This window comes from Dermochelys coriacea, chromosome 6, assembly GCF_009764565.3.
Source record: "Dermochelys coriacea isolate rDerCor1 chromosome 6, rDerCor1.pri.v4, whole genome shotgun sequence".
Lineage (NCBI taxonomy): Eukaryota > Metazoa > Chordata > Testudines > Dermochelyidae > Dermochelys > Dermochelys coriacea.
The window spans coordinates 4,723,642-4,751,243 of record NC_050073.1 but is presented as its reverse complement, the minus strand read 5'-3'; the positions used below and the strand labels follow the sequence as shown (position 1 = coordinate 4,751,243).

The 27,602-nt window shown below is 56.7% G+C and overlaps 3 protein-coding genes across 11 annotated transcripts in view; all 3 read left to right on the top strand.

Annotated features, from left to right (window-relative positions):
* FBRS (fibrosin) overlaps nucleotides 1-2,618 on the top strand; it is a 32,113-nt gene extending 29,495 nt beyond the window's left edge. For all 3 annotated transcript variants that reach the window (XM_043517224.1, XM_038404029.2, XM_038404028.2), the window contains 2 exons: nucleotides 377-596; nucleotides 950-2,618. In XM_043517224.1, the coding sequence (XP_043373159.1) occupies nucleotides 377-596; nucleotides 950-1,604 (875 nt within the window). In that variant the 3' untranslated portion in view covers nucleotides 1,605-2,618. The remainder of the gene's footprint in view (nucleotides 1-376; nucleotides 597-949) is intronic.
* Nucleotides 1-27,602, top strand: part of LOC119856526 (zinc finger protein 572-like) — a 568,866-nt gene that overhangs the window by 113,255 nt on the left and 428,009 nt on the right. The gene's annotated exons all lie outside the window — the stretch shown is intronic.
* LOC119856487 (Snf2 related CREBBP activator protein) overlaps nucleotides 6,260-27,602 on the top strand; it is a 30,040-nt gene continuing 8,697 nt past the window's right edge. The window contains exons 1-25 of one of the 6 annotated variants that reach the window (XM_043517208.1): nucleotides 6,260-6,326; nucleotides 9,369-9,442; nucleotides 10,651-10,883; nucleotides 12,445-12,684; nucleotides 13,071-13,256; nucleotides 15,257-15,397; nucleotides 15,830-16,064; nucleotides 16,401-16,651; nucleotides 17,796-17,907; nucleotides 18,050-18,139; nucleotides 18,833-18,988; nucleotides 19,071-19,330; nucleotides 19,405-19,582; nucleotides 19,898-20,034; nucleotides 21,761-21,930; nucleotides 22,027-22,219; nucleotides 22,760-22,896; nucleotides 23,383-23,569; nucleotides 23,809-23,978; nucleotides 24,267-24,589; nucleotides 24,900-25,190; nucleotides 25,283-25,447; nucleotides 26,329-26,553; nucleotides 26,771-27,073; nucleotides 27,155-27,402. In XM_043517208.1, coding sequence (XP_043373143.1) covers nucleotides 10,839-10,883; nucleotides 12,445-12,684; nucleotides 13,071-13,256; nucleotides 15,257-15,397; nucleotides 15,830-16,064; nucleotides 16,401-16,651; nucleotides 17,796-17,907; nucleotides 18,050-18,139; nucleotides 18,833-18,988; nucleotides 19,071-19,330; nucleotides 19,405-19,582; nucleotides 19,898-20,034; nucleotides 21,761-21,930; nucleotides 22,027-22,219; nucleotides 22,760-22,896; nucleotides 23,383-23,569; nucleotides 23,809-23,978; nucleotides 24,267-24,589; nucleotides 24,900-25,190; nucleotides 25,283-25,447; nucleotides 26,329-26,553; nucleotides 26,771-27,073; nucleotides 27,155-27,402 — 4,443 coding nt within the window. In that variant the 5' untranslated portion in view covers nucleotides 6,260-6,326; nucleotides 9,369-9,442; nucleotides 10,651-10,838. Of the gene's footprint in view, nucleotides 6,327-7,309; nucleotides 7,823-8,221; nucleotides 8,662-9,368; nucleotides 9,443-10,650; nucleotides 10,884-12,444; nucleotides 12,685-13,070; nucleotides 13,257-15,256; nucleotides 15,398-15,829; nucleotides 16,065-16,400; nucleotides 16,673-17,795; nucleotides 17,908-18,049; nucleotides 18,140-18,832; nucleotides 18,989-19,070; nucleotides 19,331-19,404; nucleotides 19,583-19,897; nucleotides 20,035-21,760; nucleotides 21,931-22,026; nucleotides 22,220-22,759; nucleotides 22,897-23,382; nucleotides 23,570-23,808; nucleotides 23,979-24,266; nucleotides 24,590-24,899; nucleotides 25,191-25,282; nucleotides 25,448-26,328; nucleotides 26,554-26,770; nucleotides 27,074-27,154; nucleotides 27,403-27,602 lie in introns of those variants that run through there. The other 5 variants (XM_043517207.1, XM_043517206.1, XM_043517203.1 and 2 more) reach the window with 5 other exon arrangements.

Here is a 27,602-nt window from a genome sequence, read left to right as displayed (position 1 = left end):
GAGATGGGGCCTCAGTGAGCCCTGGAGAAGGGCTCGGGGGGGGGGGGGGGCACTGTGTCCAAGAGGGACAGTAATTGCCCAGGCACAACCCTGGGGCAGGGCCCATGCTGGAGCAGGCAGGCGAGCCCCAGGTATTTCTGGGGGGAAGAGGGGTGGAGCCTGTACCTGAGGGGTGGGACCTGTTCTCGGAACCTCTGTAAACTAATCCCCCATGGGATAAGGCAGGGCCTGAATAGGGAAGGGACGTGGAGGCGGGACCTCCCTTGGCAGAGGTGGAGCCTATGTAGGGAGAGCCCTGGGGATGGAGCTCACTTTGGGAGCGGCGGAGCTAGGTCCTTCCCAGTCTCATGCTCCGGTCTCTGTGTTCCCATCCCAGACTCCAGCTCCATGTTTGGGCAGAAGGACAGCCCTGGGGCCCAGGCCTACGGCAGCCCCCACGACCCGTGGAACCGGCTGCACCGCACGCCCCCCTCCTTCCCCACTGCCCCCGCCTGGCCCAAAGGAGGTGCTGGTGATGCAGCTGAGCGTGGACCGTCCCAGCACGAGAAGGAGCTGGACAAGCGGGAGGTGCCTGCCGTAAAGGATGAGAAGGACAGGTATGAGGTGGGGGCAGGCCAGCTGGGTGAGCAGGGGTCAATGCAAGAGGACCAGGGATGAGGGTTGCAGGGCTGGCTGAGGATTGTTGGAGGGTCAGGGTGGGATTGGGCAATGAGGTCCAGGTGCAGGAGCAGGGACTGATTCTGGGGAAGGGGGGACGGGCTGGTCGGAGATTGGGAGGGGATTGGGGGCTGGTGTGGGGGAGGAAGGGAATGGAATGGCTGGGGATTGAGGAGGGGGATGGGACGGCTGAGGAATGTGGGGGGATCGGGAACTGAGGAGGAGGGGGACGAGTTGGAGATTGTGTTGGCCTCAGCCCAGTTCGTGGCACTAACCCCCAGCTCTGTTCCAGGGACACCCTTTTCTCCAGGCCGCCCCCTCGTGCTTCGCCGGTGCCCCTCCCCACTAAGCACCCTGCATCCCTGGGGTTGGAAGACGGCCCCATGCGGGCACACAGTGAGCCAGGCCGGGAGCAGCGTTATGGTAGCCCAGTGGGGGGCCGGGCCTCACGTTCACCTTACCCTGACCCTGCCCTCAAGAAGGAGGTGAAGGTGAAGGAGGAGCCAGAGCTGGGTGTCCTAGAAGGGGCACTACGGGCGGGCGGGCCCTTTCCCGGGGCTCTGCATGTCTCCCACCCGCTGGGGGCGCTGGCTGTCTTCGAGCGGCCACAGGGCTCCCCGTATCTGGTGGCTGGGCCGGCCCCCGGTGCCCCCTATGCTGCCCTGGAGGCCTGGCGGGAGCCCTACGCCCTGCCCCGCTATCTAGAGCGCGAGCTACCCGAGGACTACGAGCGCGCACGGCTCTATGGGCTGGGCCCGCATCCCCCGGGGCTGCTGGCCTACCCCCGGCATGCCACGCTGCTGACCAAGGCCCCACCCCCAGAGGGGTTGCTTGGCGCCCCTCCGCCCCTCATCCCTGCCGTGCCCGGCGCCCGGCCCAGCTCCCCCCGCCGTGCCCCAGATCTCCGTGAGCTCACCACCGCCTACAAGGACCGGGACTCCAGATAATGATGCCTGTGGGTCCCAGGCCCTGGCATCAGAGATGGCATACCCTCCCCACACTGGGCTGGTTAGGATCCCCCCACCCTGCCATTAGGGGCAGAATTCTCCCCCGCCCACCCCAGCATCAGGGGCAGCATGTCCTCCCCACACCAGGCCAGTCAGCATCCCTCCCACCTACCATCAGCACTGGTATCCACTCCCCCAACGTGGCATCAGGTGCAGGATCCCCACCCCCATCCCTTGGACTGGCCAAGATCAAGGGTAAGAGCACTGAGGAAAGTGCCCCCCTCCCGGCTGCTACACATGGTCAGAAGGGATGGGAGGCAGGACAGTGGGGTTCAGGGTGTGACTGTGCCTCCCCATCTCCACCGGGCCTGGCTGGGTCCAGGCGAAGGAGGGTTGGCATTGGGTGCCCCACGTTGTCCCATGGAGAGGGCTTGGGGGAGAAAGACCAGCTGTCGGGGTGTTTTCTACTGGACTGGTGGGGTTTAGATCTGGGTTGTTGGGATCACCCCAGGGCAGGTGGGGGTTAGGGGTATGGGTTAAAGGGCAATCTCCCCAAGCTCATGGGGTTTCAGGGCAGAAGTCTGGGCTTCGGGTTCCCCAAATCTCCCTGTAAGTGGGGATTTTGCGGGGGGGTGTCTTGCTTTGCTCCCCTGTGGACTGGGCAGGGTAGGAGTGGAGCTGGGGCCCCCAGCCTAGTGTAAATAGGTCCCTGCTATCCTCAGGTGAGCTGGGTTTTGTACATTTATACCAGGTTTGAGGTGGTGATTTTAAAGGATCCCCCCCCACCCCTCTTCTCTCCCCTCATTTTTAATGTACCACGCTTTTTTCTATTTCTGTATCGACGTTGTGACGCTCCCCTCCCTCTCCCCACTGGACCTGATCGGAAAGGGATAACACGGCTGCAGGGGAAGGGTAGTGGAGACCCCCGCCCTTTGCACTGGACACTGCCGGTTCCTCCCCTTCCTCTCCCCCTCCCCCCCCCATTTAATTAAACTCCAGATTGGTGCTTCTGGATGAATTCCTCTTTGTGATTTCTTCTAGCTGGGGACGGGGGAGGGCTCTGAGTTATAATCCATGGCTGCAGGATCTGAACATGCCAGTGATTAAATATTCAGGCCCAGGGCTGGGAGTCTCCGGGGAAGAGTGGGCAGCTGGTGCCTTGATGCAGTGAAATGAAGGAGGCCATATGCGGGCTGATCCTAGGGTTCAGGCTCCAACCCAGGACACTTGGGTTCCATTCCTGGCTCCATTGCAGGTTGTGGGTGACCCTGGGCACTTCCTTAAATCTCTCTGGGCCGTATCTGTAAAACAGGGAGAATTGTCCTTCCCTTTGTCGATTTAGATTATGAGCTTCTTGGGGCAGGGACTTGTATTCTCTCTCTCTGTGACACCCAGCACAATGGGGGCCCCAGTCTCAGTTGTGGTCTGGGCAGCACCCTCCACAATGGGAGCCCTGATCCATTTGGGGAGGGATCTGGGCAGAGCCTGGGGTGATGGCAACCCCAGTCCTGTGCAGGGTGAGGTCTATGTGGCCCCCAGCATGACACGGCCATGATCCTGTGTGGTGACAGATCCGTGCAGCCCTTGGTGTGATGCAGCCCCAATCCTGTGCAGGGATAGATCCATGCAGCCCCAATCTTGTGTGAGGAGGGGTCCGTGCAGCCCCTGGTGTGACATGGCTCCAATCCTATGTGGGGAAAGGGCCGTGCAGCCCCCGGTACATTGTGGCCCCAGTCCCAGTGAGGGAGGGGTCCACACTGCTCCTGATGCAATAGCAGCCCTGATCCAGGTCGGAGAGGGATCTGCGTGATTGCTGGTGTGCCAGCATTCCTTTACAGCTGGAAAGAGACTCCCTCCCCCAGCTCTGGAAGGCTTCCAGAGCATTCTCCACCCAAAACCATGCTCCCCATCCCTCCTGTTCCACTAGTACAAAACTACAAGGGGACAGAAGCCGCCTGATTCCCTGCCCTGTCCTTTGCAGGTAAGATCCACTGGCACCTGCCCCTAGATTTTCTCTATGCTTCACTCCCGTGGCAGTTGCATTTTGGCAGGGCCGTGCCAGTGCATTGCAGTGGCGCTTGGTACGTGGGTGCTCTTTCTCTCTCCCCAAGAGCCTGCTACAGCAAGCAGAGTACAGGAGCAGCTGTGGAAGCCTGCAGCACTGACCAGGCCAGTAGGAGGTGCTTTATTGCTGGGGAAATGGTGACAGCAGAGAGGTCTGGGTATTTCTAAAATGAGGGGCTCCACTCCACAACCATCAGTTGCTGACACAGCCCTGACCCTGAGCTTCCTCCATGTCGAGAATGATGCTCCAACCGAGAGCCAATCACATTTAAGTGAGGTTCTGTGTACAGAAGGAATGAAATAGGGTTGGTGGGAGGGCTGGGAGCTAGGACTTTTGGGTTCTATCCCCAGCTCTGGGAGGGGAATAGTATCTATTGATTAGAGCATGGGGCACTGGGAGCCTTAAGGGTTTAGCAAATGGAAAAAATGCTCTGTTACAGAGGATTACTAACAATTATCTATTGCAGTCAGGATCAGGCGCTCTACAGCCAAGGAGCTTATTCCTGGCCCCAAAAGTTTAGAATGGGCCTGCACTATTGCAGTGCTACAGCACTCCCGAGAATGAATGATTATCATTCACAGTGCAGGGGACATTGTGACCCAACGGAACCTGAGGCTAGGGGTTCGGATGCCTCCTGTTGTGTAGTGATATGCTGACCCATTTCCCCAGCAGATCGAGCTAAGAGCAATAAGGGAGTGAAGAGGGTGTCATTCATACTTAACAAAGCCTGTTCAAATGGGAACAGAAAAGAACCCAGATCTCAAGGACTAGGGGGAAGATGAGCCCTAATGGATCCTGCTCTGTTAATTCAGAGGGAAGCAGGATGTTCGGGGAAAAGTTGCTGGATGGTTCAAGTGCATCTGACTGCTGTCCCAGGAGGCAGTAGTGAGACAGCAGAGGGGATGGATTTGTTTGCAATGTATGATTTGATAGCATCCTATTACTTTGAAATGGGATTTGAAAAGCTACTTTTCTGTCCACATACATCCTTCTCTCTCCACCTATGCCCATGCATACCCCTTCCTTCCTCCACATATCCCTCCTCTTCCACATCCCCCATCTATCCTCATCCACACCCCTCTATCACTGCTTCCTTCCACATCCACATCCCTTTATCTTTCCACATCCACACCCACCTAATCTGTCCTTCTGAATACACGCAGTCCATCCATCCCCATATATTGGCCATCTATATTCATCCCTTTCCATACACGCTCATCTATATCTATCCCTCCATATGCACATCTTTCCATCCATTCATCCCCATATGGACCCCTCTATCCATCCTCCCACCCACCCCATGTATCTGTTTCTATACACTCAGACCTACACCCCCCCCTTACTGTAATCACCACTCCAGCTATTAGCTATTGGGATTGTTTATGCAGAAACAGGGTGGATTCTTTCTCAGATGGAGTATTTAAATAAAGACAAGATGTCTTTTTCTCAACTCTCCTCTAGATCAGCCAGGGAGGTGTGGGGCTGGATGGAGGAAGCATTGTGGGAGGTTACCAGACCTCTGGGATTCCAGCTAGATCATCTAATGGGGGCTAATTCGGGGCCCCAAGAGTTTAGCAAGTGATAGCACAGGCCCGGCCACTCGCGTTCTCTCTCCATGAAGCCTATCCATGGCTTCATCTAGGTGAAGGCACTGATCACGTTCACACACAGTAAAAGGGGCATGGCAGAAAATTTTGCAGAGAAAAATTATCACAAGGTTCTGTTAAGTTTCCCCAGACAGTAGATAGTGACAATCCACCCTGGTTCGGGTCCAGTGTTCTCCCTGAAGAGTTTGAGGGAAATACCCCCTCAAAAATTGGTGGGGAAAATCCTTGACATCCTTCCATGGAACTACATTTCCCAGCAGCCTCCACTGCGCCCCCTGGAACTACATTTCCCAGCAGCCTCCACTGCGCCCCCTGGAACTATATTTCCCAGCAGCCTCCTCGGCACTCGGCCGGAGAACTACATTTCCCAGCATCTTCCTGGGTCTCCCCGCTGCCGGCCGGTCCCATGGAACTACATTTCTCAGCATCCCCTTCTGTCCGGGCTCTATGGAATAACATTTCCAAACGCCCGCCTCCGCCGCCCCTCCAGGGAACTAATTTTCCCGTCATCCCCTGTGCCCTATCTCCGGGCTGGACTCTATTTCCCACAATCCCCTGAGCTCAAAGCTCTTTCTTTCCTCGCTGGGAGTCGGGACTTCACTTCCCGCGCTCCAGGGCTTTCTCCTCTCGCGAGACTTCGCAGCGGCGTTGGTCCCGCTCTGTCCCCGTTGCCCCGCTCGAACTCCACTTCCCGTCGTCCCTCGCGCCTCTGACTGTGTCTCCCTTTCACCTCTCGCGAGAGTTGCCGGGCGGCGAAGCGGGCACGGGGGGGGCGGCCCTGGTGGTGGAGGTGGTGGCGTCCGCCATTTTGCCGCGGCGGCTCGGCTCGGCTCGGCGGGGCCTGGTTCGGGGTCGGCATTCGGGGGGGAGGGGCCAGCGCGGGGCTGATCGGGGCCGGCGGGGCCCGAGCGCGGGGAGGGGCGGGGTGACTGCGGCTGGGGGGCTGCGGATGGCGGCGGATCTTGCCCGGCGGCGGCGCTGGGGCTGAGGCGGCGGCAGGAGGAGGCGGAGCAGGAGGCGCCTCCCTCCCTCCTCCCCCCTCCCACCCAGGTAAGATGGCGGCCCGGCCGGGGCTCCGCGCTCCCCCCCCGCCCCTACCCATGGGGGCGCGAGACGCGCTTGGGGAGGGAGGGGGCGCGAGGGAGGAGGGAGCGCGTGCGCCGCCAACGGCCGCTTCCCCTCCCCGCGCGGCACTAACCGCCGCCTTCCCCAGAGGGGGGAGCCTCGCTCTGGGGAGTGCGGGGCAACGGGGATGGGGTCAAAGGGCAAAAGGGTGGTGGGTTAGGGTGTGCAGGGGTCAAGGGTCAAAAGGGTGTTGGCATGGGCTGTAGGGATCAGAGGTTAAAGGGTCAGAGGGCAAAGGGTGGGGGTCAAAGGATGTTGGGTTCATAGAATCATAGAATATCAGGGTTGGAAGGGACCTCAGGAGGTCATCTAGTCCCACCTTCTGCTCAAAGCAGGGCCAATCCCCAATTTTTGCCCCAGATCCCTAAATGGCCCCCTCAAGGATTGAACTCACAACCCTGGGTTTAGCAGGCCAGTGCTCAAACCACTGAGCTAAGTGATTGCCCAGTTAGGCACTGGGGGTTAAGGGGCAAGAGGAGGCTGGGCTAGGGCTGACGGGATCAAGGGGGAATAGGGTTGGGGCTGAGGGAGGACAGGGGTTAGAGGTCAAAGGGCAAGTGGGGTTGGTTTGAAGTGGGTCAGTGGCTATGGAGTCAGGAGCAGCACAGCTGGTTGGTCTGTCTAAGTGGGCTGCAGATCTGAGGGTGTCTGAGCAGGGTCAGGGGGCGGCAGAGCTTGTGCAACAGGTGGTTGCAGGGTCAGTGGGGCAGGGAGCATCAGGCTTGATGGGACAGGATCAGGAGTTGGCCCAGCAGGCAGCCGTGGGTTTAGTGGGGCAGGGGACATTGGTATTGGCACAACAAGCAGTCATGGAGTTTGTGGGGCAAGGGGCACCAGGGCTGGTGGAGCCGGATCAGAGGGCACTACGACTGGTGGGGCAGGATCAGGGGGAATGGGAGTCTTTCAGTTTGGGTCAGGGGTTGCTGGGGGACAGTGTGCCAAGATTGGTAGTGACAGCAGAGGCAGGACAGTCTCCAGGCAGGACAGAGATGGTTGACAAAAGGGAGTCGGCAGCGCGGGGTCTTGGGACGAGGGAGATGGTGGGCGTTGGGGTGTCAGCCTTAGCAAGACAGAGTTGTGAGGTAATGGGGTTGGGGGGCATATAGGATGATGGGTTTGGCAGGTTTAATGATACAGAGATCCAGAGTACTGGGGTTGGCTGGATGGAGTCAGAAGGTACTGGGGTTGGAGGTAGAGGGATATGCAGTGATAGGACGGGGTGAGTGGGTTACTGGACTTGGTGACAATACCCAGGGTATCAGGCTTGAAGGACACAGATTACAGGAATATGGTAGGGTTGGCAGGACAGGACCGGGGTGTAACAGTGGCAGGACCTGGGGTAGTGGGACAAAACCCTGATGTGACAGGCTTGGCAGGATGGGTTCAGGAATCAAGGGCACTGGAGACAAAAGTGGGACTGGGTAAGGAGGTGGAAGAAGCGTCTGGGATGGTGGGCAAAGGAGTGACGGGGCTCACAGGCCTGAAGGTGGTGGGCAACAGAGTGGCTGAGTTGTTGGGACATTAAGCCCAGAGGTGCTGCAGTTGGAAGGGGCAGTGAGGGGGACGTGGGGTGGCAGGGATGGCAGGATATGGGGCCTGGTGCTGGAGGGACAGGGTCGTGTATTGGGAATGATGGAGGCAGTGGGGCTCGGGATGGCAGGTTTGGCATTGGAAGGGCGCAGCGTGAGGGAATTAGTGGGACAGGGTCAGGCCTTGGCAGAGTTGGTGGTGGCAGGACAGGGTCATGGGTTAGCAGGCGAGCGACCTGGGGTGACAGAATCTGTGGGGTGGGGATTGGCAATGGAGGGATACAGGGCAAGGAGGTTGGCAGTACGGGGTCAGGGGGTGACAGGGTTGGAGGTGGTTGGGCACGGGCTCCCTGGATTGTCGGGACATGGTCGGGGGGGTTCCAGGGCACAGCATCGCAAAGTGGGGTCGGGGCACCTGAGTTAGCGAAAACAGGACACAGGAGGCCGGGGTGGGCACAGCAGGATCAGGGGATGACTGAACTGATGGTGGTGGGACACAGGGTGACTGGCCTGATGGTGTGGGGAAGTGGGGCTGTGGGATTGGCAGGGATGGGACAGGGCATAGGAAACAAGGAACAGCTAGTCACATGGGATCAGGAAACAGGAAGGTGCAATAGGATTGGGGCTTATGGGGGTCAGGGTAGTGATGGGGAGGACACACAGGTTGCGGTGTGGGGATGCAGTAATGTGGTGAGCAGGATGAAGTCAGTGGGGGGGGCAGGGTTTAGCAGGTAATGACAATGGGATCGAGTGACAAGGGATGGGTCAGGAAGGGGTCACAGAATGGGCCAAGATTGGATGTAATAGGGACACCAGGGCATCAGCAGATCAGAGGGTGGGAAATTAGAAAGTGGTGAAGGGCTGAGAAGGGCTAATATGGGATAAGGGATATGATACAATAACAGCATGGAGCAAGGTGGCAGACAGGGAAGTGGCCAGGATTAGAGGAGAGAATGCAAGGGTCTGGGCTCCTAATTCCCTTGCAGACGAGCCAAGCCAGCAAGCTAAGTGGAGATGGGTTATACCTGCCTTGGCGACATCTAGGCATTGCTGTTGGTGGCCAGCTGTCTCCCAGGCTCCGCACTAGGACAGACAGGGTGTCCCCCTCCCTGCCTCTCCCCAGCTCCCTCAACAGGTCTCTGCCTTTCCCCATAGGCAGGGATTTGGTAGGTGGTGCTCAGAGAAAACTCCGTTATGTCCTGCAGCTAGGTCCATAGTCTGCCAGCTGCATTTTAGGCCCAGAGAGACAGGTTTAGCTAGACCCAAGGACTGTTCTGTGCAAGCCATGTTGGACCAAGGGAAAAGTGGGAGGAACGGGGCGGGGGGGGGATCTGTATCCCTGTGGAGTACCCTTCAAAGGAAAGGGTTGGGATTAGAAAAGTGTGAAGGGAGAGGGAAGTCTGGAGCCATGCCCCCATCCTGTCCCATCTTGCTGCAGGAGCGGTCTTCCCCGGGAAAGAGAAACCGTGGAAGTGGAGTCTGAGGAGGAGGAGGAGTTCTCAGCTCACACAGGTATGGCTGGGATATGCTCTCTGGTGGCTCAGGGCTTTTCCCCGCTCTTGGAGGAAGCCAGCAGTGTAGCATTGACTTTGCAGCAGGAAGCTTTGGATGTTCTCCAGAGCTGTGAGAACGTTTTACCCCACAGGCAGGTGCATTTCAGCAGCAGGCAAGTGAATCCTTCCCCCTGTAAGAAACCCTTTTGAGATCCCAAATTCAAAAGTGATGGAAAAATACAGATCACTGATGAAAAGGGCTGAGGGATCAGATGGGCAGAGGTTGGTTATGGATTCCCTGTGTCAAACCATTCTTGGGGGAATCCTGACAAAGAAGGTTTTGCGTTTCCAACTATTTAAAAGTCTTGTTGTTGACTTAAGGTTTCCTCCTAGCAAGAAACAAAAACATCTTGAACACCATGGGCCTATCTTCTTGTTCTGTTGTCGTACGGCACTTAGTGCAGTGGGGTCCTGGTTTGTGACTCATGCATCTAGATACTACTGTAATAATGATATAAATAAGATTGTATATGAGCATTCTTGCTAAATAAATTGATTTCAGCTGCAAGCCTCAGTCCTGGACGCATTAAAAATGCACTTATACTAGTGATGCTGAACTTGGAAACTTCCTGATCAACTCTTTTGCCTTAAGGCAGTAGACTGTGTCTGTATTATGGAGTTGCCACAGCACATGTCGATTGGTGTAATGTAAATCAGTGCAGATTTTTTTAACTTAGGTCAGGCCAAATTCATACTTATCCCAACTTCAGCCGCTGTTAAAATATGAACAACAATTGAAATTAAAGTGTCCTGTGTCCCGAGCTTAGTTCCCAGTTTTTGGTAGTTGATTGACAGGTAGAACTGGCAGCAAAAGGCAGTGTAGTCAGGGAGGGAGTTTTTCCCCATTATAAACTTATTTTTTTTCATTGAAGACGAATGTCTACAGCACAGCACAGAACCAAGGAATCCTAGCTCTGTTCCCTCCTGCTCTAACCCACTAGACCCCACTCCTCTCTCAGAGCCAGGGTTAGAACCCAGGAGTCCTGACTCCCAGCCCTTGCTGTAACCACTAGACATACTCTCATCTAGTTCTATTTCTGCAAGGTGATTCTCCCCAGAGGAGATGGGTGTTGCCTTCTGAGTATGGGCAGCTTTCGGTAGCAGAGGAGTTCCTTCAGCTGGCAGTGTGAATACACGGTTGATGGCTACTTCCCCATCTCTTGCCAGGTGATTCAGAGACAGGCAGCCCCGGGCGCAGGCTGGGCTGCCAGGGGACCCAGGAGCTGGACAGTTCGTCCCAGCGGTTGCTTGACCAGAATGAGGCCGGTTCCCAGCATGCACTGGAGCAGGACGACAGCACTTCGGCCACGAGCAAAGCTATCGGGGCGCGAGGCGAAGAGCAAGGGAGCAGTAAAATGCAGAGCAATCCTCCCCAACAGCACCATGCACTGCGCAGTGAGGTAGGGGCTCCCAGCCTGGCCTTGGAACTGACCAGGAACACTGGGTGGGAGAGCTGGAAAAATGCGAATGCAGCTGGGGGTTCAAATGGGCACTCTCCTCTCGCAGTCAGTGCTGACCCTAGTGTGGTACTTGGGGAAGCTGTGCTGCAAGGAGCTATGTGGGGGCTCACTAGCGGGCTCCCTCCCCTCAGTCACTGCTGACCCCAGCACTTGGGGAAGGTGTGTTGCAGGGTAGGGAGTGCTCTCACTTTAAAGTCAGTGCCAACCCCAGTGCAAAGCTAGGGGGCGCTGTGCTGTATGGAGCAGGGTGGAAGCTCAGTCGGGGTGCTTTTTCTTTGCAGTCAGTGCTGGCCCCAATGCTGTGCTGGCAGTCACTACTGCTATGTCTACTTTACAAAATAATGTCGACCTAACTTATGTCAGCGTACAGCCACTGCAGTTGTTATATTGCTTGTGCACATTTGGCTCCTTGTGTTGTCGGTGCCTGTTCTCACCAGGAGCACTCGTATTGATGGTATTGTCAGTGTGGGACGGCTCCTGAAAGCCAGTAAGAGTCAGCGTGAACAACACTGATGTTACGTCGACCTAATTGTATAAACCGTGACTCTGCGCCACTCGGGGAGGTGGTGTCACTAAATCAGTGTAGAGAGGCACTTGCATCGGCAGGAGCCAAATTTAAGTGAAGACACTTCCACAGCTAGGTCAACGCAAGGCAGCCTGTGTTGCCCTAACCCTGCAGTGTAGACGCGGCCTTTGCTGATGTGGGTCTTTCATTAAGACAGTGATACTCGGACTGAGGCTCAGGAGCCTCATGTAGCTCTTTAAAGTGTCTCCTGCGGCTCTTTGCAACACAGGATATTAAAACATTGTGTGATTTAATTATTAACCAGTCTAAGTTATTAACCAATCAGGATATTATTACTATACTATTAATCAGTTGTAGTTGATAAAATAATAATACTCGGTCAATCGTTTTGCTGTGAGAATTAATTATTTTTTTATATCTATCTATATATTACTATAGTGAACGAAACAATGCATTCACACTACTGCGGCTCTTTTGGGTAATGTTGATCACTAATTTGGTTCCTGAACCACTGAGGTCTGAGTACTGCTGCATTAAGAGACTTAAAATAAGTCAACCCCCGTTTCTATTAATGCTGTCCTGGCCCTTTTTTTTCCAAGACCTGGAGTATTAATCGTACTGTCCTGTCCAAATCTTAAATGTAATTCCATTCTGCTTCCTTAATTCCATCTGCAGTTTCAGGTGGATATGGGATTCTCTGTCACTTCCCATCCAAAACTGTTATATGCAGCTGATAATTAGAGGCCATGCCTCAACCAAGAGCTGGCTGCACCTGGGTGAGGAATCTCTGTATAAACAGCCCCCGTCCCCACTCCAGAGACTGCTTCATCTCGGCACCAGGCAAGGCTTTCTTGTTCATACACATGGGGAAAAGCACTTTACGGTCCTTCGGCTGAAAGGGCTGCTGAGTTCACTGGTTCCATATGTAGCTGTGGCAGTGGCTGTCCCAGTCATCTCATCCTCTTTCACCTCCAGATTGCACCAGACAAAATGACGGGGAGCAATCCTGTGTCACCGGCCTCTTCGGGGTCACCTGCCTCCAGTGGCAGCGTCTCGCCACCACACCTCACTCACGATTCCTCCCTGGACAGTCACCTGGGCTTTGATGTGCCCAGGCTGCAAAGCAAAGCTCTGGCGTCCCCAGGAGTTTACGCCTCGGACCCGGCCAGCATGTGGGACAAGACGCACGCTGAGATCGCTGAGCAGGCCAAACACGTGAGGAGCTGACTGTGTCTGAAGGGTTCCCTGGGCTGGAGTCCTCCATGCTCCCAGGGTCATGACCCAGATGCCCTCAAGGAGCCCATGTCAGAGTGGAGGGTGGGAGGAAGTGGGGGATGTGATCCAGATACCCTCAAGGAGACCATCAGGGCTGGGGCTGGGGGGGGAGATAATGCCCTGGCTGGGGAGGAGGGGTAATGTGACTTAGAGCCCCTCTAGGTCCCTTACTCCTGTGTCACTTTGGATCATCTCCTTTTGTTTAGGGTCAGATGGGTCTCGGCCCTGAGGATGGTTGCTGTGGGTCTCCCTGATTTACCCCTGCCTTCCAATCTCCCGTGATGGGTGGGGGCTGGGATCCCTGCTGACTTGGTACTATGTTCCAGGAGGCAGAGATTGAGAACCGCATCGCGGAGATGAAGAAGGAGGGCTTTTGGTCCCTGAAGAGGCTCTCCAAGGTGCCGGAGCCAGTTCGCCCCAAGGTGCACTGGGATTACCTCTGTGAGGAGATGCAGTGGCTTTCAGCAGACTTTGCCCAGGAGCGACGCTGGAAGAGGGGTGTGGCCAGGAAGGTGAGCTCTGCCTCTCCCTGAAACAGCTCTGACTCGTTTATTAAGTCCCCTAAAACCCAAAGGTGGGTTTGGATTGTCTTGGAAATTGCTGTGCCCCGAGGAGCTGTAGGATAGGGTAAATGGTCCAAACTTGGGGGCATTTGAGATAGACCCGTGAAAGTATCACATGACATCTAAATGTTCTGGGTCTTCTAACTCTTTTACACGCATCTGGGGCTGAAATCCAATCCTGAAATTGCTGTGATCCTCCCCCATTCAGGATTGATCTCAGCCAGCATTTCGTACCCACTGACCCTCTGGGAAATCGATAGCACAAGAGTCATTGAGGGTCAAATTTGGGAATTCTATCATAGGTCAAGCCACAATGCAGGGTGGATTGATTTAAATTGAAGCTATTTAAATGACTGATTTTAATCATGATTTAAATCTACAAGAAGATAGCCTTGATTTAAAATCGTTTATTTTACTCTCGTTTTGCATTTATGCTTTTTAGTTACTTTCCTAAAGAAAGGTTGATTCTCATTGGTTGGTAACTATTACAACATATTGATTTACAACTAAATATAACCTTTACACTAAATTTGGTGCTTCTTTTAGTTAACCAGCAGGATACGCTACTTACGCCTTCATTTAAGCGAGTATATAGTTTAACTTACGTTTACTCTGATTCTTAATTTTTACATTTTTGTTAGTTTAGAAAACAGTGAATGATGCATTTCTTATTTGCTAGATGATTTGTTTTTTACATGTAATTTGTGCCAAACTCAATTTGGGTGGAGATTCAACTAAAATGCACAAAAACAGCATTTTTGAATGTTTTTTAAATAGTTAAATAAAACTTAAATAAAACTTAATCTTAAACGTGCTAGATAAATAGGAAAAGTTTATCAGGCAGTTTATCAAAATATGTTTTATGTTGAAAACTGATTTATTAAAGGAAGTACTTAGTGCATTGAACTGTGGTTTTGGTCACCATGTCCTTCAGAATTTTAGAACTAGTAGATCATGCCCTCTCACGCCTAGTTTTTATTCATAAATTGGAAGAAGAAAACAAGCTTTTCTGCTTTTTCAGCACCCAGCTCATTTCGTAACTGAATTAACTATTCGTTGAACTGAATTAGTTGGATAAACTGAAATGAAGCAAATTATTCTGCAGGTGCAGAAGAGGCTACTTATGTCAAAAGCTGGTTTACCACTATGACAAACTCAGGTTTCAGGTGCTTTGCCTGTGGCTTCCACCAGTTCAGTGCTTTGTCTTTCTTTAAAACTTGGGAACAAATATGAACTACTAATTTTCGTATTTAATTGTAAATATTTTGTAGGCTCAATAGATTATAGCAAATTGAGGTCTTAACATGGATTGTCATTTCAAATTTAACTTAAATAGGTTTATTTTAAAATATAAACCTGTAGCTAATTTAAATGTTGAAAATCTGATTTTAAAATACACTTAAATTTTTGTTCACCATGCCATGTCAAAGAGGGTGAAAAGGCACATGTGCAGCAGGACAGAGTCTCTGTTGCAAGCCAGAGAGTTTGCAGGTCACTTGGTATCGGGGTAGCTGGATGGCTCCGTGTTCTGTGAGTTCATGTCCTGCCCTCAGCAGCTTTCTGTGACTTCTAGGCATATTTTGCAGGGGATTTACTAAGGGTTCTGCCCTGAGAGCACACCTTAGGGCTTAAGAGATGGTATTTCCAAGGGCTCTGAAATCCGTGCAGGAGCCATCTTTCTGTCCATCCATCCAAGCACCCATCTGTCTATCCATGTTCCTGTGCTCCATCTAGGCTTGCTCTGTCTGTCCTAGGTGCTGAATGGAAACCTCCCTGACCCTTCTCAAACTGTGGCTGGTGACCCACCTGTTGGTTGGCAGCATGTCCCTGGGCTGTTGCCCCAGCTAGAGAGATCTCCCCCACCCCCATACAGTCTGCCCTTGGTTGGTGTAGCCCCCTTCTTCCCCCCAGCCATGCATGCATCTCACCCTCCTCCTCCCCTCCCCCAGGTGGTGCGGATGGTGATCCGGCACCATGAGGAGCAGAAGCAGAAGGAGGAGCGAGCCAAGCGTGAGGAGCAGGCCAAGCTGAGGCGCATTGCCTCTTCCATCGCCAAAGAGGTCAAGCAGTTCTGGAGCAACGTGGAGAAGGTGGGTAGGGCGTGCAGTACTGGAGGGAGTGCTCAGGCTGGCTTTGGGTCTGGCCTTCCTCATATAAGAATTGTCACACAACATACAGGCCTCTAGCCTGGTATCGGTGCCTCTTCGCTGCTCAAGCTCTGGCTGTTGGACTTCTCTGTCCGAGCATCCCCTGCTCTCTGTCATTTCAGCTTGGGTATCATGACTCTCTAGCCCGAGGTCCCTGCCTCTCCTCTACTCCAGGGTGGGTTTCACTAACACAGCGTCTTGTATCGAGCAGTGGAATACAGTTGTCAGAGGGGAGATTTCCTTTTGCCCCTCAGCAGGAAGGTTCTTCAGAAGCGAGGATGACAGGCTAACAATATACTGCTTTTTGAGACCTCCCTCTTACCCTTCTTTTTCACTTGGATGTCCCTACCCACCCCCCTGGCCCTCCACTGGCAGGTGGTGCAGTTCAAGCAGCAGTCTCGCCTGGAGGAGAAGAGGAAGAAGGCCCTGGACCTGCAACTGGACTTCATCGTGGGCCAGACGGAAAAGTACTCAGATCTGCTGACTCAGAGCCTCAACGAGACCTTCCCCATAGCCAGCAAGACTGGCTCCTCCTCCCACATCAGCTCCTCCCACGCTGGCTCCACCGCATCCAGTCCCCCGCCACCTCCACACCTCACCGACGAAGAAGGTAGGGAACCAAAACACCCCATGTCCCATTCCCTGCTCACCTTGAGCCAGCAGTCCTCCCCTAGAGGTTAAAGGTCTTGTGTCCCTTTCCCCTGAGTTGGCCAGTCTTTCCTGCCACGGGGCTGGATTGGAGCTGGCGCCCTTTAAAGAGGAAAAATTCCATGTCCCCTTCCCTGAGCCCTCCAGTCCGTCCGTCCCCCAAGGCCAGATCAGCCGGCACCCCCTACAGAGGAAAGGCCCCAGATCTCACTCCCAGGGCTCCTTAGTCCCAAGGTTCCCCACTTGCCCTGTCAGTGCCCCAGGTGTATGGTTCACATCCTGCTTCCTCCTCCCGCAGATGGGGACTTCCAGCCCCATGAGGAGTCAGACGACGAGGAGACGATAGAGGTGGAGGAGCAGCAGGAAGGGAATGACTCAGAGACGCACCGGCGTGAGATAGAGCTGCTGAAGCAAGAGAGTGAGCTGCCCCTGGAGGAGCTGCTGCAGTCCCTGCCCGCCCAGATCCTGGAGAATTCCTGCAGCGCTGCTCCCTCCGTCTCCAGCTCCAACAACGAGGAGGAGGAGGCAGCGGGGGAGAGTGAGGAGGAGGTAGAGAAACAGTCCAAGATCGTAAAGATGACTGAGGGGTGGGTCAGACCTGCTAGGGCGGCTAAGGGGATTGGTGATCAGCGACGGTCTCGGGGGCAGTAGGCGGGACACCCCTGACTGAGGCAGCACTTTGCTGAGCAAGCACCTCCCTTCGCAGTCTACTGACCTGGAGAGCCAGCTGCACTCAGATCCCTTAAGCCAGTGGTTTTCAAACTTTTTTCAGGCGACCCAGTTGAAGAAAATTGTTGATGATAGCGACCCAATGGAGATAGGCATGAGCAGTTTGGGGTGTGGGAGAGGGCTCTGGGCTAGGGCAAGGGGTTGGGGTGTGGGGGGATAAGGGCTCTGGGGTGGGGCTGGGGATGAGGGGTTGGGGTGTGGGAGGAGGCTCTGGGCTGGGGCTGGAGATGAGGGGTTTGAGGAGTGGGAGGGGGGCTCTGGGGTGGGGGTTGGGGTGCAGGAGGGGTTCAGGGCTCTGGGGTGGATCTGGGAATGAGGGGTTTGGGGTGCAGGAAGGGGCTCTGGGTTGGGGGGGCAGGCTCAGGCCTGGTGCAGGGAGTTGCGGCACGGGCTTACATCAGGCGACTCCTGGTCAGCGGCGCAGCGGGGTGCTAAGGCAGGCTTCCTGCCTGTCCTGGAACCGCGCTGCGCCCCAGAAGCAGCCAGCACTAGGTCCGACTCCTAGGAGGAGGCACGCAAGCGGCTCTACACAGCTCTTACCTGCAGGTACTGCCCCCCTTTTCCTCCCCCCACTGCTCCCATTGGCTGGTTCCTGGCCAATGGGAGTGTGGAGCCGGAGCTAGGGGCAGAGCAAGGAGCCCCATGGCTTCCACACCCCCTCAAGCCTGACCTGCTGCTGGCCGCTTCCAGGGCACGGTGTCAGAACAGGTAGGGACTAGCCTGCCTTAGATGGGCAGCACTGCCAACGGGGCTTTTAATGGCCTGGTCAGCGGTGCTGACCAGAGCTGTCACGACCCAGTGCCTTACATTCCGTAAGCCAATACTGGGTCGCAATTCACAGTTTGAAAACCACTGCTGTAAGCGGCATGATCTGTGTGTCCCAGCTAGGCCAGGGTAGGAGGGCTTGGGGGGGCAGGGCTCTCCTTTTGGGGTAGGAGGGCCTGGCCCCGGCCTCTCCTCCCAGCCCTCTCCTTCATGCCTCCAGCAGGAGAAAGCAAAGTCCGTCATGCAGAGGAACAAAAGGCCGTGGAAGCCTGACAAGGAGGATGAGGAGTTCACGGCCAACGAGGAGGAAGGTGAGCATGGCAAGGGACCTGCTGGAGCAGCTAGGCTGTGGGTAGATGTGAGGGACCTGGCTGCCACTGGTGGCTGATGGGGGTGACAGATTAACAGGGCTTTCTCCCATCCACGTGGTAACACGGTCCCTTTTCTCCTTAGCTGAGGATGAAGAGGAGACGATTGATGCTGAAGAGAAGCTGGAAGGGGACATGGATCACAGGAAGGAACTGGATGACTTGGCCCAGGAAGGTATGGAGGGGGTGGGAGGAGAGCATGTCTGGGACATGCCTAACTGTCCTGGTAGCTTCAGGATCCTCCCCTATGCTTTAACTGAATGGGTCAGAGATTTTAATCCTCTGACCACACCCAAGCTTGCGAGGGGTTGGAGCCCTCAGGATGTAAAGATCTTCTCAAGACAGGGTATTAACCCCAGCACCGGGCCAAATCCAACAGATTGGGAAGCCCCAGATCCATCCCGGGCAGATTTGTGGGTGGAGCCTTATTCTGAAACCAGTTCCTGCACCTTCCCCTCCGTCCTGCCTTGTTGCTAAGCCCTGAAGAATAAGGCCTTGTGGGACTGGACTGATTCCAGCCATGTAGCGCTGATGTTCAACATGGCCTGGATCTCTCTCAGGGACACAAGATCAGTTCTCTGTCCCACCATCCCTAGGGCTCCTGGCAAACTGTTCCCCAAGTCATGTGATCAACGTTCAGGGAGCACTTAAACAGGTCCCTGCCTGGCCCCATAGGCTGGGATTTGGTAGCTGGTGCTCAGAGAAACCTCTCCATTGCAACCCGCAGCCAGGTCCTTCCTGTGCTGGCTGCGTTACAGATTTGGAGAGACATCTAGTCACAGAGCGGGGGTGGAACACGATGTGACCCCTGCCCCATCCCACCCTCTGCATGTTCCCATGCGCCCCTGATCCTGTCACTGTCTGGCAGGGGAGCTGCCCATGGAGGAGCTGCTGCAGAGATACGCCGGCGCCTACACCTCGGACTTTGAGATGGATGAGTTGGATAGCTCCTCAGATGCCTCGGAGCCCAGCACCTCGGAGTACGAGGAGGAGTCAGAGGACGAGGACAGCAGCAGCCAGTCAGGTATAGAGGGATGAGGCGGCGCGGTCTGAGGAGTGGGTGGGTGTCTTAAGGCAGGGCTGATGCTAGCTGGATCTTGCCCCAGACTCCACCGCAGAGGAGGAGAGTGAGGAAGAGGAGGAGAGCCAGGAAGAAGAGGAGGAGGAGGATACCCCTGCTGAGGAAGCGACAGCAGCGAGCCGGGAGGAAGACTTTGGCGTGGAGTACCTGTTGAAAAGGGACGAGGATCGGGGAGAGGGGCGTAACGACGCAACCCCCACCCTGGGGCCCAAGAAGGAGATCACAGACATTGCAGCCACTGCCGAGAGCCTGCAGCCCAAGGGCTACACCCTGGCCACCACCCAAGTAAGCGGGACTGCAATGGGGAGGGGGTTGGAGGAGAGAAGGCAGCCAGGCTAACCCATTCCTCCTTTGTGCAGGTGAAAACGCCCATCCCTTACCTGCTGCGGGGGACCCTGCGGGAGTATCAGCACATTGGCCTGGACTGGCTGGTCACCATGTACGAAAAGAAGCTCAACGGGATCCTGGCGGACGAGATGGGGCTGGGCAAGACCATCCAGACCATCTCCCTGCTGGCTCACTTGGCCTGCGAGAAGGGTGAGGGGGTGGGATGGGGCTGCATGGGGCGGCTCCATCTCTGACTGGGACAATCCTGCCCCAGGTGGGAATGGGCTAGATGGGCCCAGATGCCTAGATTGCAATAGCCACCTGCCCCATTGGTGGCATCTGCAGAGAGGCCCAGGGCTGACAGACCATGGAGATGGAGCTTCCTACGGGCTTCGGGGAGGCTCATTGGTGAGGAGGGTACGTGGCAGAGATTGCCATGCTGCTGCTCAGGCTTTGCCTACCTTGGCGCGCAAAGATCCCCGAGTCTGTAGCTTGAAAGCAGCCTGCTCTGTGTTGGTCCCACAGGTAGCTGGGGTCCCCACCTGATCATCGTGCCCACCAGCGTGATGCTGAACTGGGAGATGGAGATCAAGCGCTGGTGCCCCAGTTTCAAGATCCTCACCTACTATGGGGCGCAGAAGGAGCGCAAGCTCAAGCGGCAGGTGAGGAACCAGGGGCCCCTCCATTACCCCAAGTGCACCCCCCAACTGGGATACAGGACTGCCTCCCAACAGTGGCTGATGATTGTCTGCTCTCCTGGGCACTGGGGACAAGAGTCATAGAGTATAAGCCAGAAGAGACCACTAGATCTAGTCTGACTTCCATATAGAGCACAGGCCACCAACACCACCCAGCACCCGCACACTAATCCAGCGAGCGAAATGTGGCCAATGTATTGACTAGACTGTTGTGTGCTACAGGCAGAGTAGGAGGGACCCGTGCGCCGGCACCAGCAGGGAAATGATTAGATGCAAGATCCCTAGATGGTCCCAGCAAGCGACCTGCACCCACACGCTGCAGTGGAAGGGGAAGTCATCTCCTCCAACCCAGGGTTCCTGCCACGCTGACCTGGGGGACAATTCCTTCCCAACCCCACATACAGCGATCAGTGAGACTCAGCCCTTGTGAGCAAGAACCAGCCAGCCAAGCACTTGAGAGAGAGACTGCTCGGTACCACCCAAGTGCCCTGGCCCACCCTCCCAATGTCCCATTTCCAGGGTGGCCATCCCTAATCCTTCAGAGGAAGGAGATGATGAAAGGCTCACAGAAACAGAATATATGGAGGAAATCCCTTCCTGACCCTGGCTAAAGCCCTGAAGCATGAGCTTTAGGAATGTAAGAAATAAATCTGCCCCCTGCCAGCACAAGCAACCCCGTCATACAATCGCACGCATACATTTTTCCAGCTTTCTCTTAAAACTAATGGAGATTTTTGCTCCCAGAACTCCTACTGGGGGTCGGTTCCAGAACCTCACCCTCCTGATAGTTAGAAGCCGCCTTCTCATTTCCAGCCTGAATTTGTTCATGGCCAATTTATATCCATTTGTTCTTGTGCCAACTTTGTCCTTTAGCTTCAGTAGCTCTTCTCCCTCCCTGGTATTGACACACACACACCCAACTCCCTGGTGTATTTATAGAACTCAATCAGATCCCCCTCAGTCTTTGTTTGACTAGACTAAATAAGCCAGGCTCTTCCAGTCTCCTCTGGTAGGATCAGCCCTCTGTTTGCCTGGTCATCCTTATAACTGTTCTCTGCACCTGTTCCAGATGGAATTCATCTTTCTGGAACCAGGGGGCCCAGAACTCTGCACAGTATTACCAGTACCTTGGACAATGGCATTAATACTTCTTCCTCTCTCTACCAGAAATGCCTCTCCTGAGGCATCCTAAGATCATATTTGCCTTTATCACTGCTGCATCACGTTGGTGCCCCATAGTCATCCTGTGATAGACCCCCACAGCCATGTCTCTCTCCTCTCTTGCATCCAACTGATGAGCTTGTAACAGAAATGCTTATTATTAGACTCGAGATGCAGGACCTTGTACTTTGTCCTGCTGAATTTCATCCCATTTCTGTCACTGTAGTCTTCAAGGTCAGATCTTCCTGTATAATATTCCAATCTTCTGTATTGACAGTGCCACCCAAGTCTATATCATTAGCACACTCCTGCTTTATGAGCAGGCAGGCTTCTGCAGGGTTGCACAGGATACTGGCTGGCTCATGGGGGCAGGGAATGGACCCGGGGCCTTTCCCCTTTGGGGGCACCAGCTCCAGTCTGGTCCTGGACTGTGGAACCACCTGATTTGGAGATGGGAAGGGGATCTGGGTGGTCCATCTTCCCTGGCTGCTCGCAGCCCCTCCCAATGTAACCCAGCTCCCCTCCGTAGGGCTGGACCAAGCCCAATGCCTTCCACATCTGCATCACCTCGTACAAGCTGGTGCTGCAGGACCACCAGGCATTCCGGCGCAAGAACTGGAAGTACCTGATCCTGGATGAGGCCCAGAACATCAAGAACTTCAAATCCCAGCGCTGGCAGTCACTGCTCAACTTCAACAGGTGGGTGGGATACCCCCCTGAGGCGGGAAGGGCCCTGGCCTGGCGTGGCCCAGCACGCTCACTGCTTTGCCCTTCCTTTCCCCATTTCTCCTCCAGTCAGAGGCGACTGCTGCTGACAGGCACCCCCCTGCAGAACAGCCTGATGGAGCTCTGGTCCCTCATGCACTTCCTGATGCCCCATGTCTTCCAGTCGCACCGCGAGTTCAAGGAGTGGTTCTCCAATCCACTGACAGGCATGATCGAGGGTAGCCAGGAGTACAACGAGAGCCTGGTCAAGCGGCTGCACAAGGTGCGGGTGGGAACTGCTGTGGCTGCAGTGGAAGGGAAGAAGGAGCTGCTGGGGGTGGGGAGCAAGGGCTGCTAGGAATCAGGCATGGGGTGAGGTCTGCGAGGGATTGGGGTTGGGAGAGGGGATGGGTCAGGACCTGGACATGGGCGGTTTGATCTAGTGCTTGGAGCAGGGGTGACAGGCCTAGTTGTCAGAGGCCAGGCCAGGGGGCCAGAATCGGGAACCAGTTAGGAAGTCAGTAGGTTGCTCAGACAACTTTTTGTGCTTCCTGCTGGTTTAAATAGTACAGTCGGGGCAATCGGTGGGGGCCGGGCATTGTTCCCAAGCAGCATCCTCATAAGTGGCCCCTCTGGGAGGGGTCAGAGTTCTACAAGCCTCACGACACCTAGAGTTGGAGGGCTGCCTAGTGGTGGCCAGGGTGTGAGGGCAGACTTTCCCCGTTAGGCTGGGCTGGGCGTTCCTGCTGGTGATGAGGACACCTGTGATGGTTGGGGGGCGGGGGTGGCTTTCAGACTGATGGCTCTGCCCCACCCCTGGCAGGTGCTGCGGCCCTTCCTCCTGCGAAGGGTTAAGGTGGATGTGGAGAAGCAAATGCCAAAGAAATATGAGCACGTCATCAAGTGCCGGCTGTCCAAGCGCCAGCGCTATCTCTACGACGACTTCATGGCCCAGGCCACGTGAGTGCAGAGGGCACAGGACACTTGGGTTTATCCCTGGCTCTTGGGGGTGTGGGGTGTCTAATGGGTTAGAGCAGTGGGGACTGGGAGCCAGCACTCCTGGGTTCTGTCCCCAGCTCTGGGAAGGATTGGGGCCAGATCCCACCTCAGGTGATTGCGTTCTGCGTCTCTAATTCCTGCCCATAGTGTCAGTTGGGTACAGAATCCACCTTCACTGCTCTGTTGCACTGCTGTGTTAATCAGTCACTGCTCCCTGCCCCAGAGGTAGCTGCATTTCAGTATTGCCTGAGGGGTCCCTGTGCAGTGGCACGGTGTGGTTACCCGGCTGCTGCTGCGCTGCACCCCAGGAGCGGCCGCATCTCAGCACTGGGTGGTCGATCCCAGGGTGGCATTGCTGGATGGTTCTTCCCCACCTGTCAGTCCAGAAATGCAGCATGTGGTGGCAGTCAGGAGCTCTAGCTGACTCTGCTCTTGCTTTCCTCTCAGCACCAAGGAGACTCTGGCCACAGGGCATTTCATGAGCGTCATCAACATCCTGATGCAGCTGCGGAAGGTGTGCAACCACCCCAACCTCTTCGACCCCCGGCCCATCCACTCGCCCTTCATCACCCAGGGCATCTGCTTCAGCACCGCCTCCCTCGTCCTGTCCGCCCTCAACCGGGACCCCTTTAAGGCAGGTGCCCCCAGCCCTTCGTGGGGGGTTGGACAGAGGGCTCTAGGGGACTTCAGTTCCAGTCCAGCCGCAGGACAGGGGCTTGGCTGGCTCAAGAAAGACTGAGGGAAGGGGGGGGAAGAGATGGGGCCTTTCTCTAGGGAGTCCTGGCTTGCTCAGGGGGGAGGCAGGAATGGGACATAGGCCAGGAGCCATGGGGAGGACTGGTCTTTTCCTAACTGGGCCTGGCCCCTTTGCAGCATGTGGATATGGGCATTTTCGACCTCATCAACCTGGAGGGGCGCGTGTCCCGCTACGAGGCCGACACTTTCCTGCCTAAGTGGAAGGTGACAAGGAAGCTGATCGAGGAGATTGCCGAATCCCCGGACCCCCCACCCAGGCCCAAGCCTGTCAAGATGAAAGTGAACAGGTACCGCAGCCCTCCATGGGGATCTCAGCAGGAGGGAAGGGGGCTGCCATGGCCATGGGCTGGGGGATGGGGATCTCAGTGGGGGGGGCTTCCATTGCCCAGGATGGAGGGATCTCGGGGGCGTGGAGGAGGCTTCCATAGCCGATGCCAGGGGTTTTTGGGGGAGGGGGCTGCCATAGTGCAGAGCAGGGGGTTGGAGGGGAGTCCTGGATTAGCGGGGGGGTTGGCAGGGAGTGGCGAGTTCCCTTGCCCCCACACTTTAACCCCATCTGTTCCCCCTCCCTGCAGGATGCTGCAGCCGGTGCCAAAGCCAGAGAACCGGACTGTAGTGCTGGTGAACAGCCCTCGCCCCATGACCCCCTTGCAGAGACCTATGGCTCCTGTTTTGCCAGAGGCCCTGGCCCCCATGCACCCCATGGGACCAGTTCTCCCGGGGCCTGTTCAGCCTCCCCTGCTCCCTCACCCCATGGCCGTACCCATATCGCTGCCCCTGCCCCTCCCGCCATCCCCAGTGCCGGTGCCTCCCGCTGCCAGGCCGCAGGGCCCAACGCTAGTGCCTACGCTGAGCCAGAACAACGCTGTGCTCCAGGCCCCGGTGTCCGCCCCGCAGGGTAAGGACCCTGTCCAATGGGAGGGGAGGGGTGGGGCAGGGCTGGGGCGGGTCCCCACTGGGATCCCCTGCAGCGGGGCCCTTTCCTCTGCCTGAGGGCTGAAATGCCCTACTTGGGGTGGGGGGGTGGCCTGGATTTCCCTCCCCTCTCCTTTTTGGGGGGCAGGGCTGGGCCAGGTAACACGTCCTTGGGCCCTGCCCATCTTTCCCAGGGTGGAGGAGCTGGGCTGGTATCACCCTCTCCCTTCCATGGGGGCGTGGCTAGGCTGGCTGACTCCTCCCCTCTAACCAGCCCCTCTTTCCTCCCACAGTCCTGCCTACACTGATGCCTGCGGCCCAGCTGATCCCGAATGCCCCCCAGCCCCCCGTGCTGCCGGCCCCTGCCGCTGCTGCTGCTGCCTCCACCCTCAAGCCTGGCCCGGTGCCAGCCCCCGCCGTGCGGCTAGCCACCAACCCACTGAACCCGGGCGCCGTGGGGAGCATGATGAAGCCAGTGACAGTCCATTCCACCGCTAGCACCCTGCCTGGCTACAACTTCCCGGCCACCAGCTCTGTGCAGCAGAGGCTGCTGCTCTCCCCGGACATGCAGGCCCGGCTGCCCTGTGAGTACAAGGGGCACTGCAGGGAGTGGGGGGAAGGCAGCGGGTGTCTGCCCCCTCCCTTCCTGGGAACTGACCCCGTCCCTTCTCCGCAGCGGGCGAGGTGGTGAGCATCGCACAGCTAGCCTCGCTGGCCAACCGGCCCCTGCAGAGCGCCCCAGGCAGCAAGCCCCTCACCTTCCAGATCCAAGGCAACAAGCTGACCCTGACGGGCACCCAGGTGCGGCAGGTCACCATGGCCCAGCCCCGACAGCTGCAAAGTAGGTAAACCCCTCCCCTCCCATGTGGCCCCAGGCACCTCTGCTCCCCCCTCCCCTCCTTCCATCCTGGTGAGGGATCTCTGTGTAAACAGCCCCCACGCCCCACCCCAGAGGTGGCTGCATCTCATCAGTCCCTGCACACTGTGAGATCCTTCCGCTAAGAGCCCTCTCCCTGCCCCAAACCCTCGTTCCCCTGCTTCCACCATTGCTGTTCTCTCCCTCAGCCCCCTGTGCCCTGGTTGCTTGGCTGGCTTACCTGCTTTCTCTCCTCTTCCCCTCCACTCAGCCAGAGCTCTGCTGCGGGCTGCTGAACACTCGTTCTTAGACCGGATGAGGCAGGGTGGAGGGAGGGGGCATGAGAGACTGCAGCACTTGGGGGAGGCGATGGAAGAGCCAGGGGGTCCCAGTGGGTGGAGTAAGAATGGATCTGGGGGAGTGGAGTCCTGGGGAACAGCCAAGGGGCACGGTGGGGAAGAGCAGGGAACCGACAGGCACCGGTGGGGTGGGGAGCCCTGGGGCAAGCAGAGTGGCGCTGGTGAAGTGGGGTGGGCAGCGGTGCACAGAGGGATGCCAGTGGGGTGGGGAGTGGGGAACCGAGGGGCAGTGGTGGTGGGCAGGCAGCGGAGGGGCACCATAAGGGAGTGTTGGGGCATGGCAGGACAGACGGCCAGGGTGGGATCCCTCTAAGCTCCAGCCGTCTCTGCCCGTGAGGCGCCTGTTGACCCGAGGGAGAGAGCAAAACTCCAAGCCTGACCCTGCTGTAAGGCCCCAATGCCAGCCCGGCCGGGGCGCTGCAGGGGGGCGCACAGGGGACGGGGACGGGGACGGGGTGGGCGTGCACTGGTGGGGAAGCCCAGCTGTTCATGCTTTCTCCCCTGTAGGGAATGTAGTTCACCTAGTCTCTGCCGGGGGGCAGCACCACATCATCAGCCAGCCAGCCCAGGTGGCTCTCATCCAGGCCATGACCCAGCAGGGAGGACAGGTGCAGGGCGGGGTGCAGGCCATGTCAGGCCCCCAGCCCACCACCATCTTGCCCGCCCCAGCCTCTGCCACCACGGCAGCCACCACTTCAGCAGCCATCAGCGTCCCCATAGCTGCCACGCAAGGTGAGTGTCAGTGGCCAGGGGGCAGATCAGGGCGAGCGGCAGGCTGGACTCCTGGGTTCTATCCCCAGTTCTGGGAGCGGGACGGAGCTAGTGGGTTAGGGCAGAAGGGGCTGGAAATTAGGTTTTGTCCCCAGCTCTGGGAAGGGAGTGGGGTCCAGTGGTTAGTGTGGGTGTGAAGATGTCTGCCAGCCTCTAACCCTGCTTTCCTCCTCTCCAGTGCCCTCCTCCATGGTGAACAGCTCTGGTGTGGTGAAGATCGTAGTGCGGCAGGCCCCACGGGACGGCCTGGTGCCTGCCCCAACCCTACAGCAGTCTCCACGCCCAGCCACAGCCACCACCCTGCCGAGCCTGCCGACCGCCCTGATGGCACAGCGAACCCAGCTCCCTGTGGCACCCATGCCGCCCGTGCGGTTGCCCACTCAGCCACTGGTTCCGGTGCGGGCACCCACCCCACTGCAGGCCCTGGTGCGACCCATGATCCGAGTGGTACAGGCACAAGTGCCCAGCATGGAGCAGTCGGGTAAGCGGGTCAGCTTTGCCTTCCTAGACGGGGCGTTGTGCCCTAGGACTCTCACTAACCCCACTTGGCCTTCCTCTGCAGCTCCAGCACCAGCTCCACCTTCTCCTGCCACGGCGGCCCCTCTCCCCATCCCCCCTGCCACCACCATTGCTGCTGCTGTCTGCCCCACACTGGCTCCTCGGCCCGCAGCCGCACCCAGCCCAGTGCCCAAGGAAGAACCCGAGACACTAATGCTACGCTCCACCACGCCCACCCCGCCTCCCCCGTCGCCACGGGCCCCACGGCACAGACGGCAGCCCCCTCCCCCGCCCCGGTCACCCTTCTATCTGGTGAGTGAATGTGCGGGGGGACTGGGCTTGGGGGAAAGAAGAGGGGACGGGGTCAGATCGGGCAGGGAGGGGCTGGGATAGTCCATGGGGAGGAGGATCTCAGGGCAGTGGGGCAGGGATAGGACTGGACCTGGAAAGGGGGAGAAGAAGGATCTGGACCGGCTGGGCTGGGGAGAAGATCTCAGAAAAGGTGGGAGCTA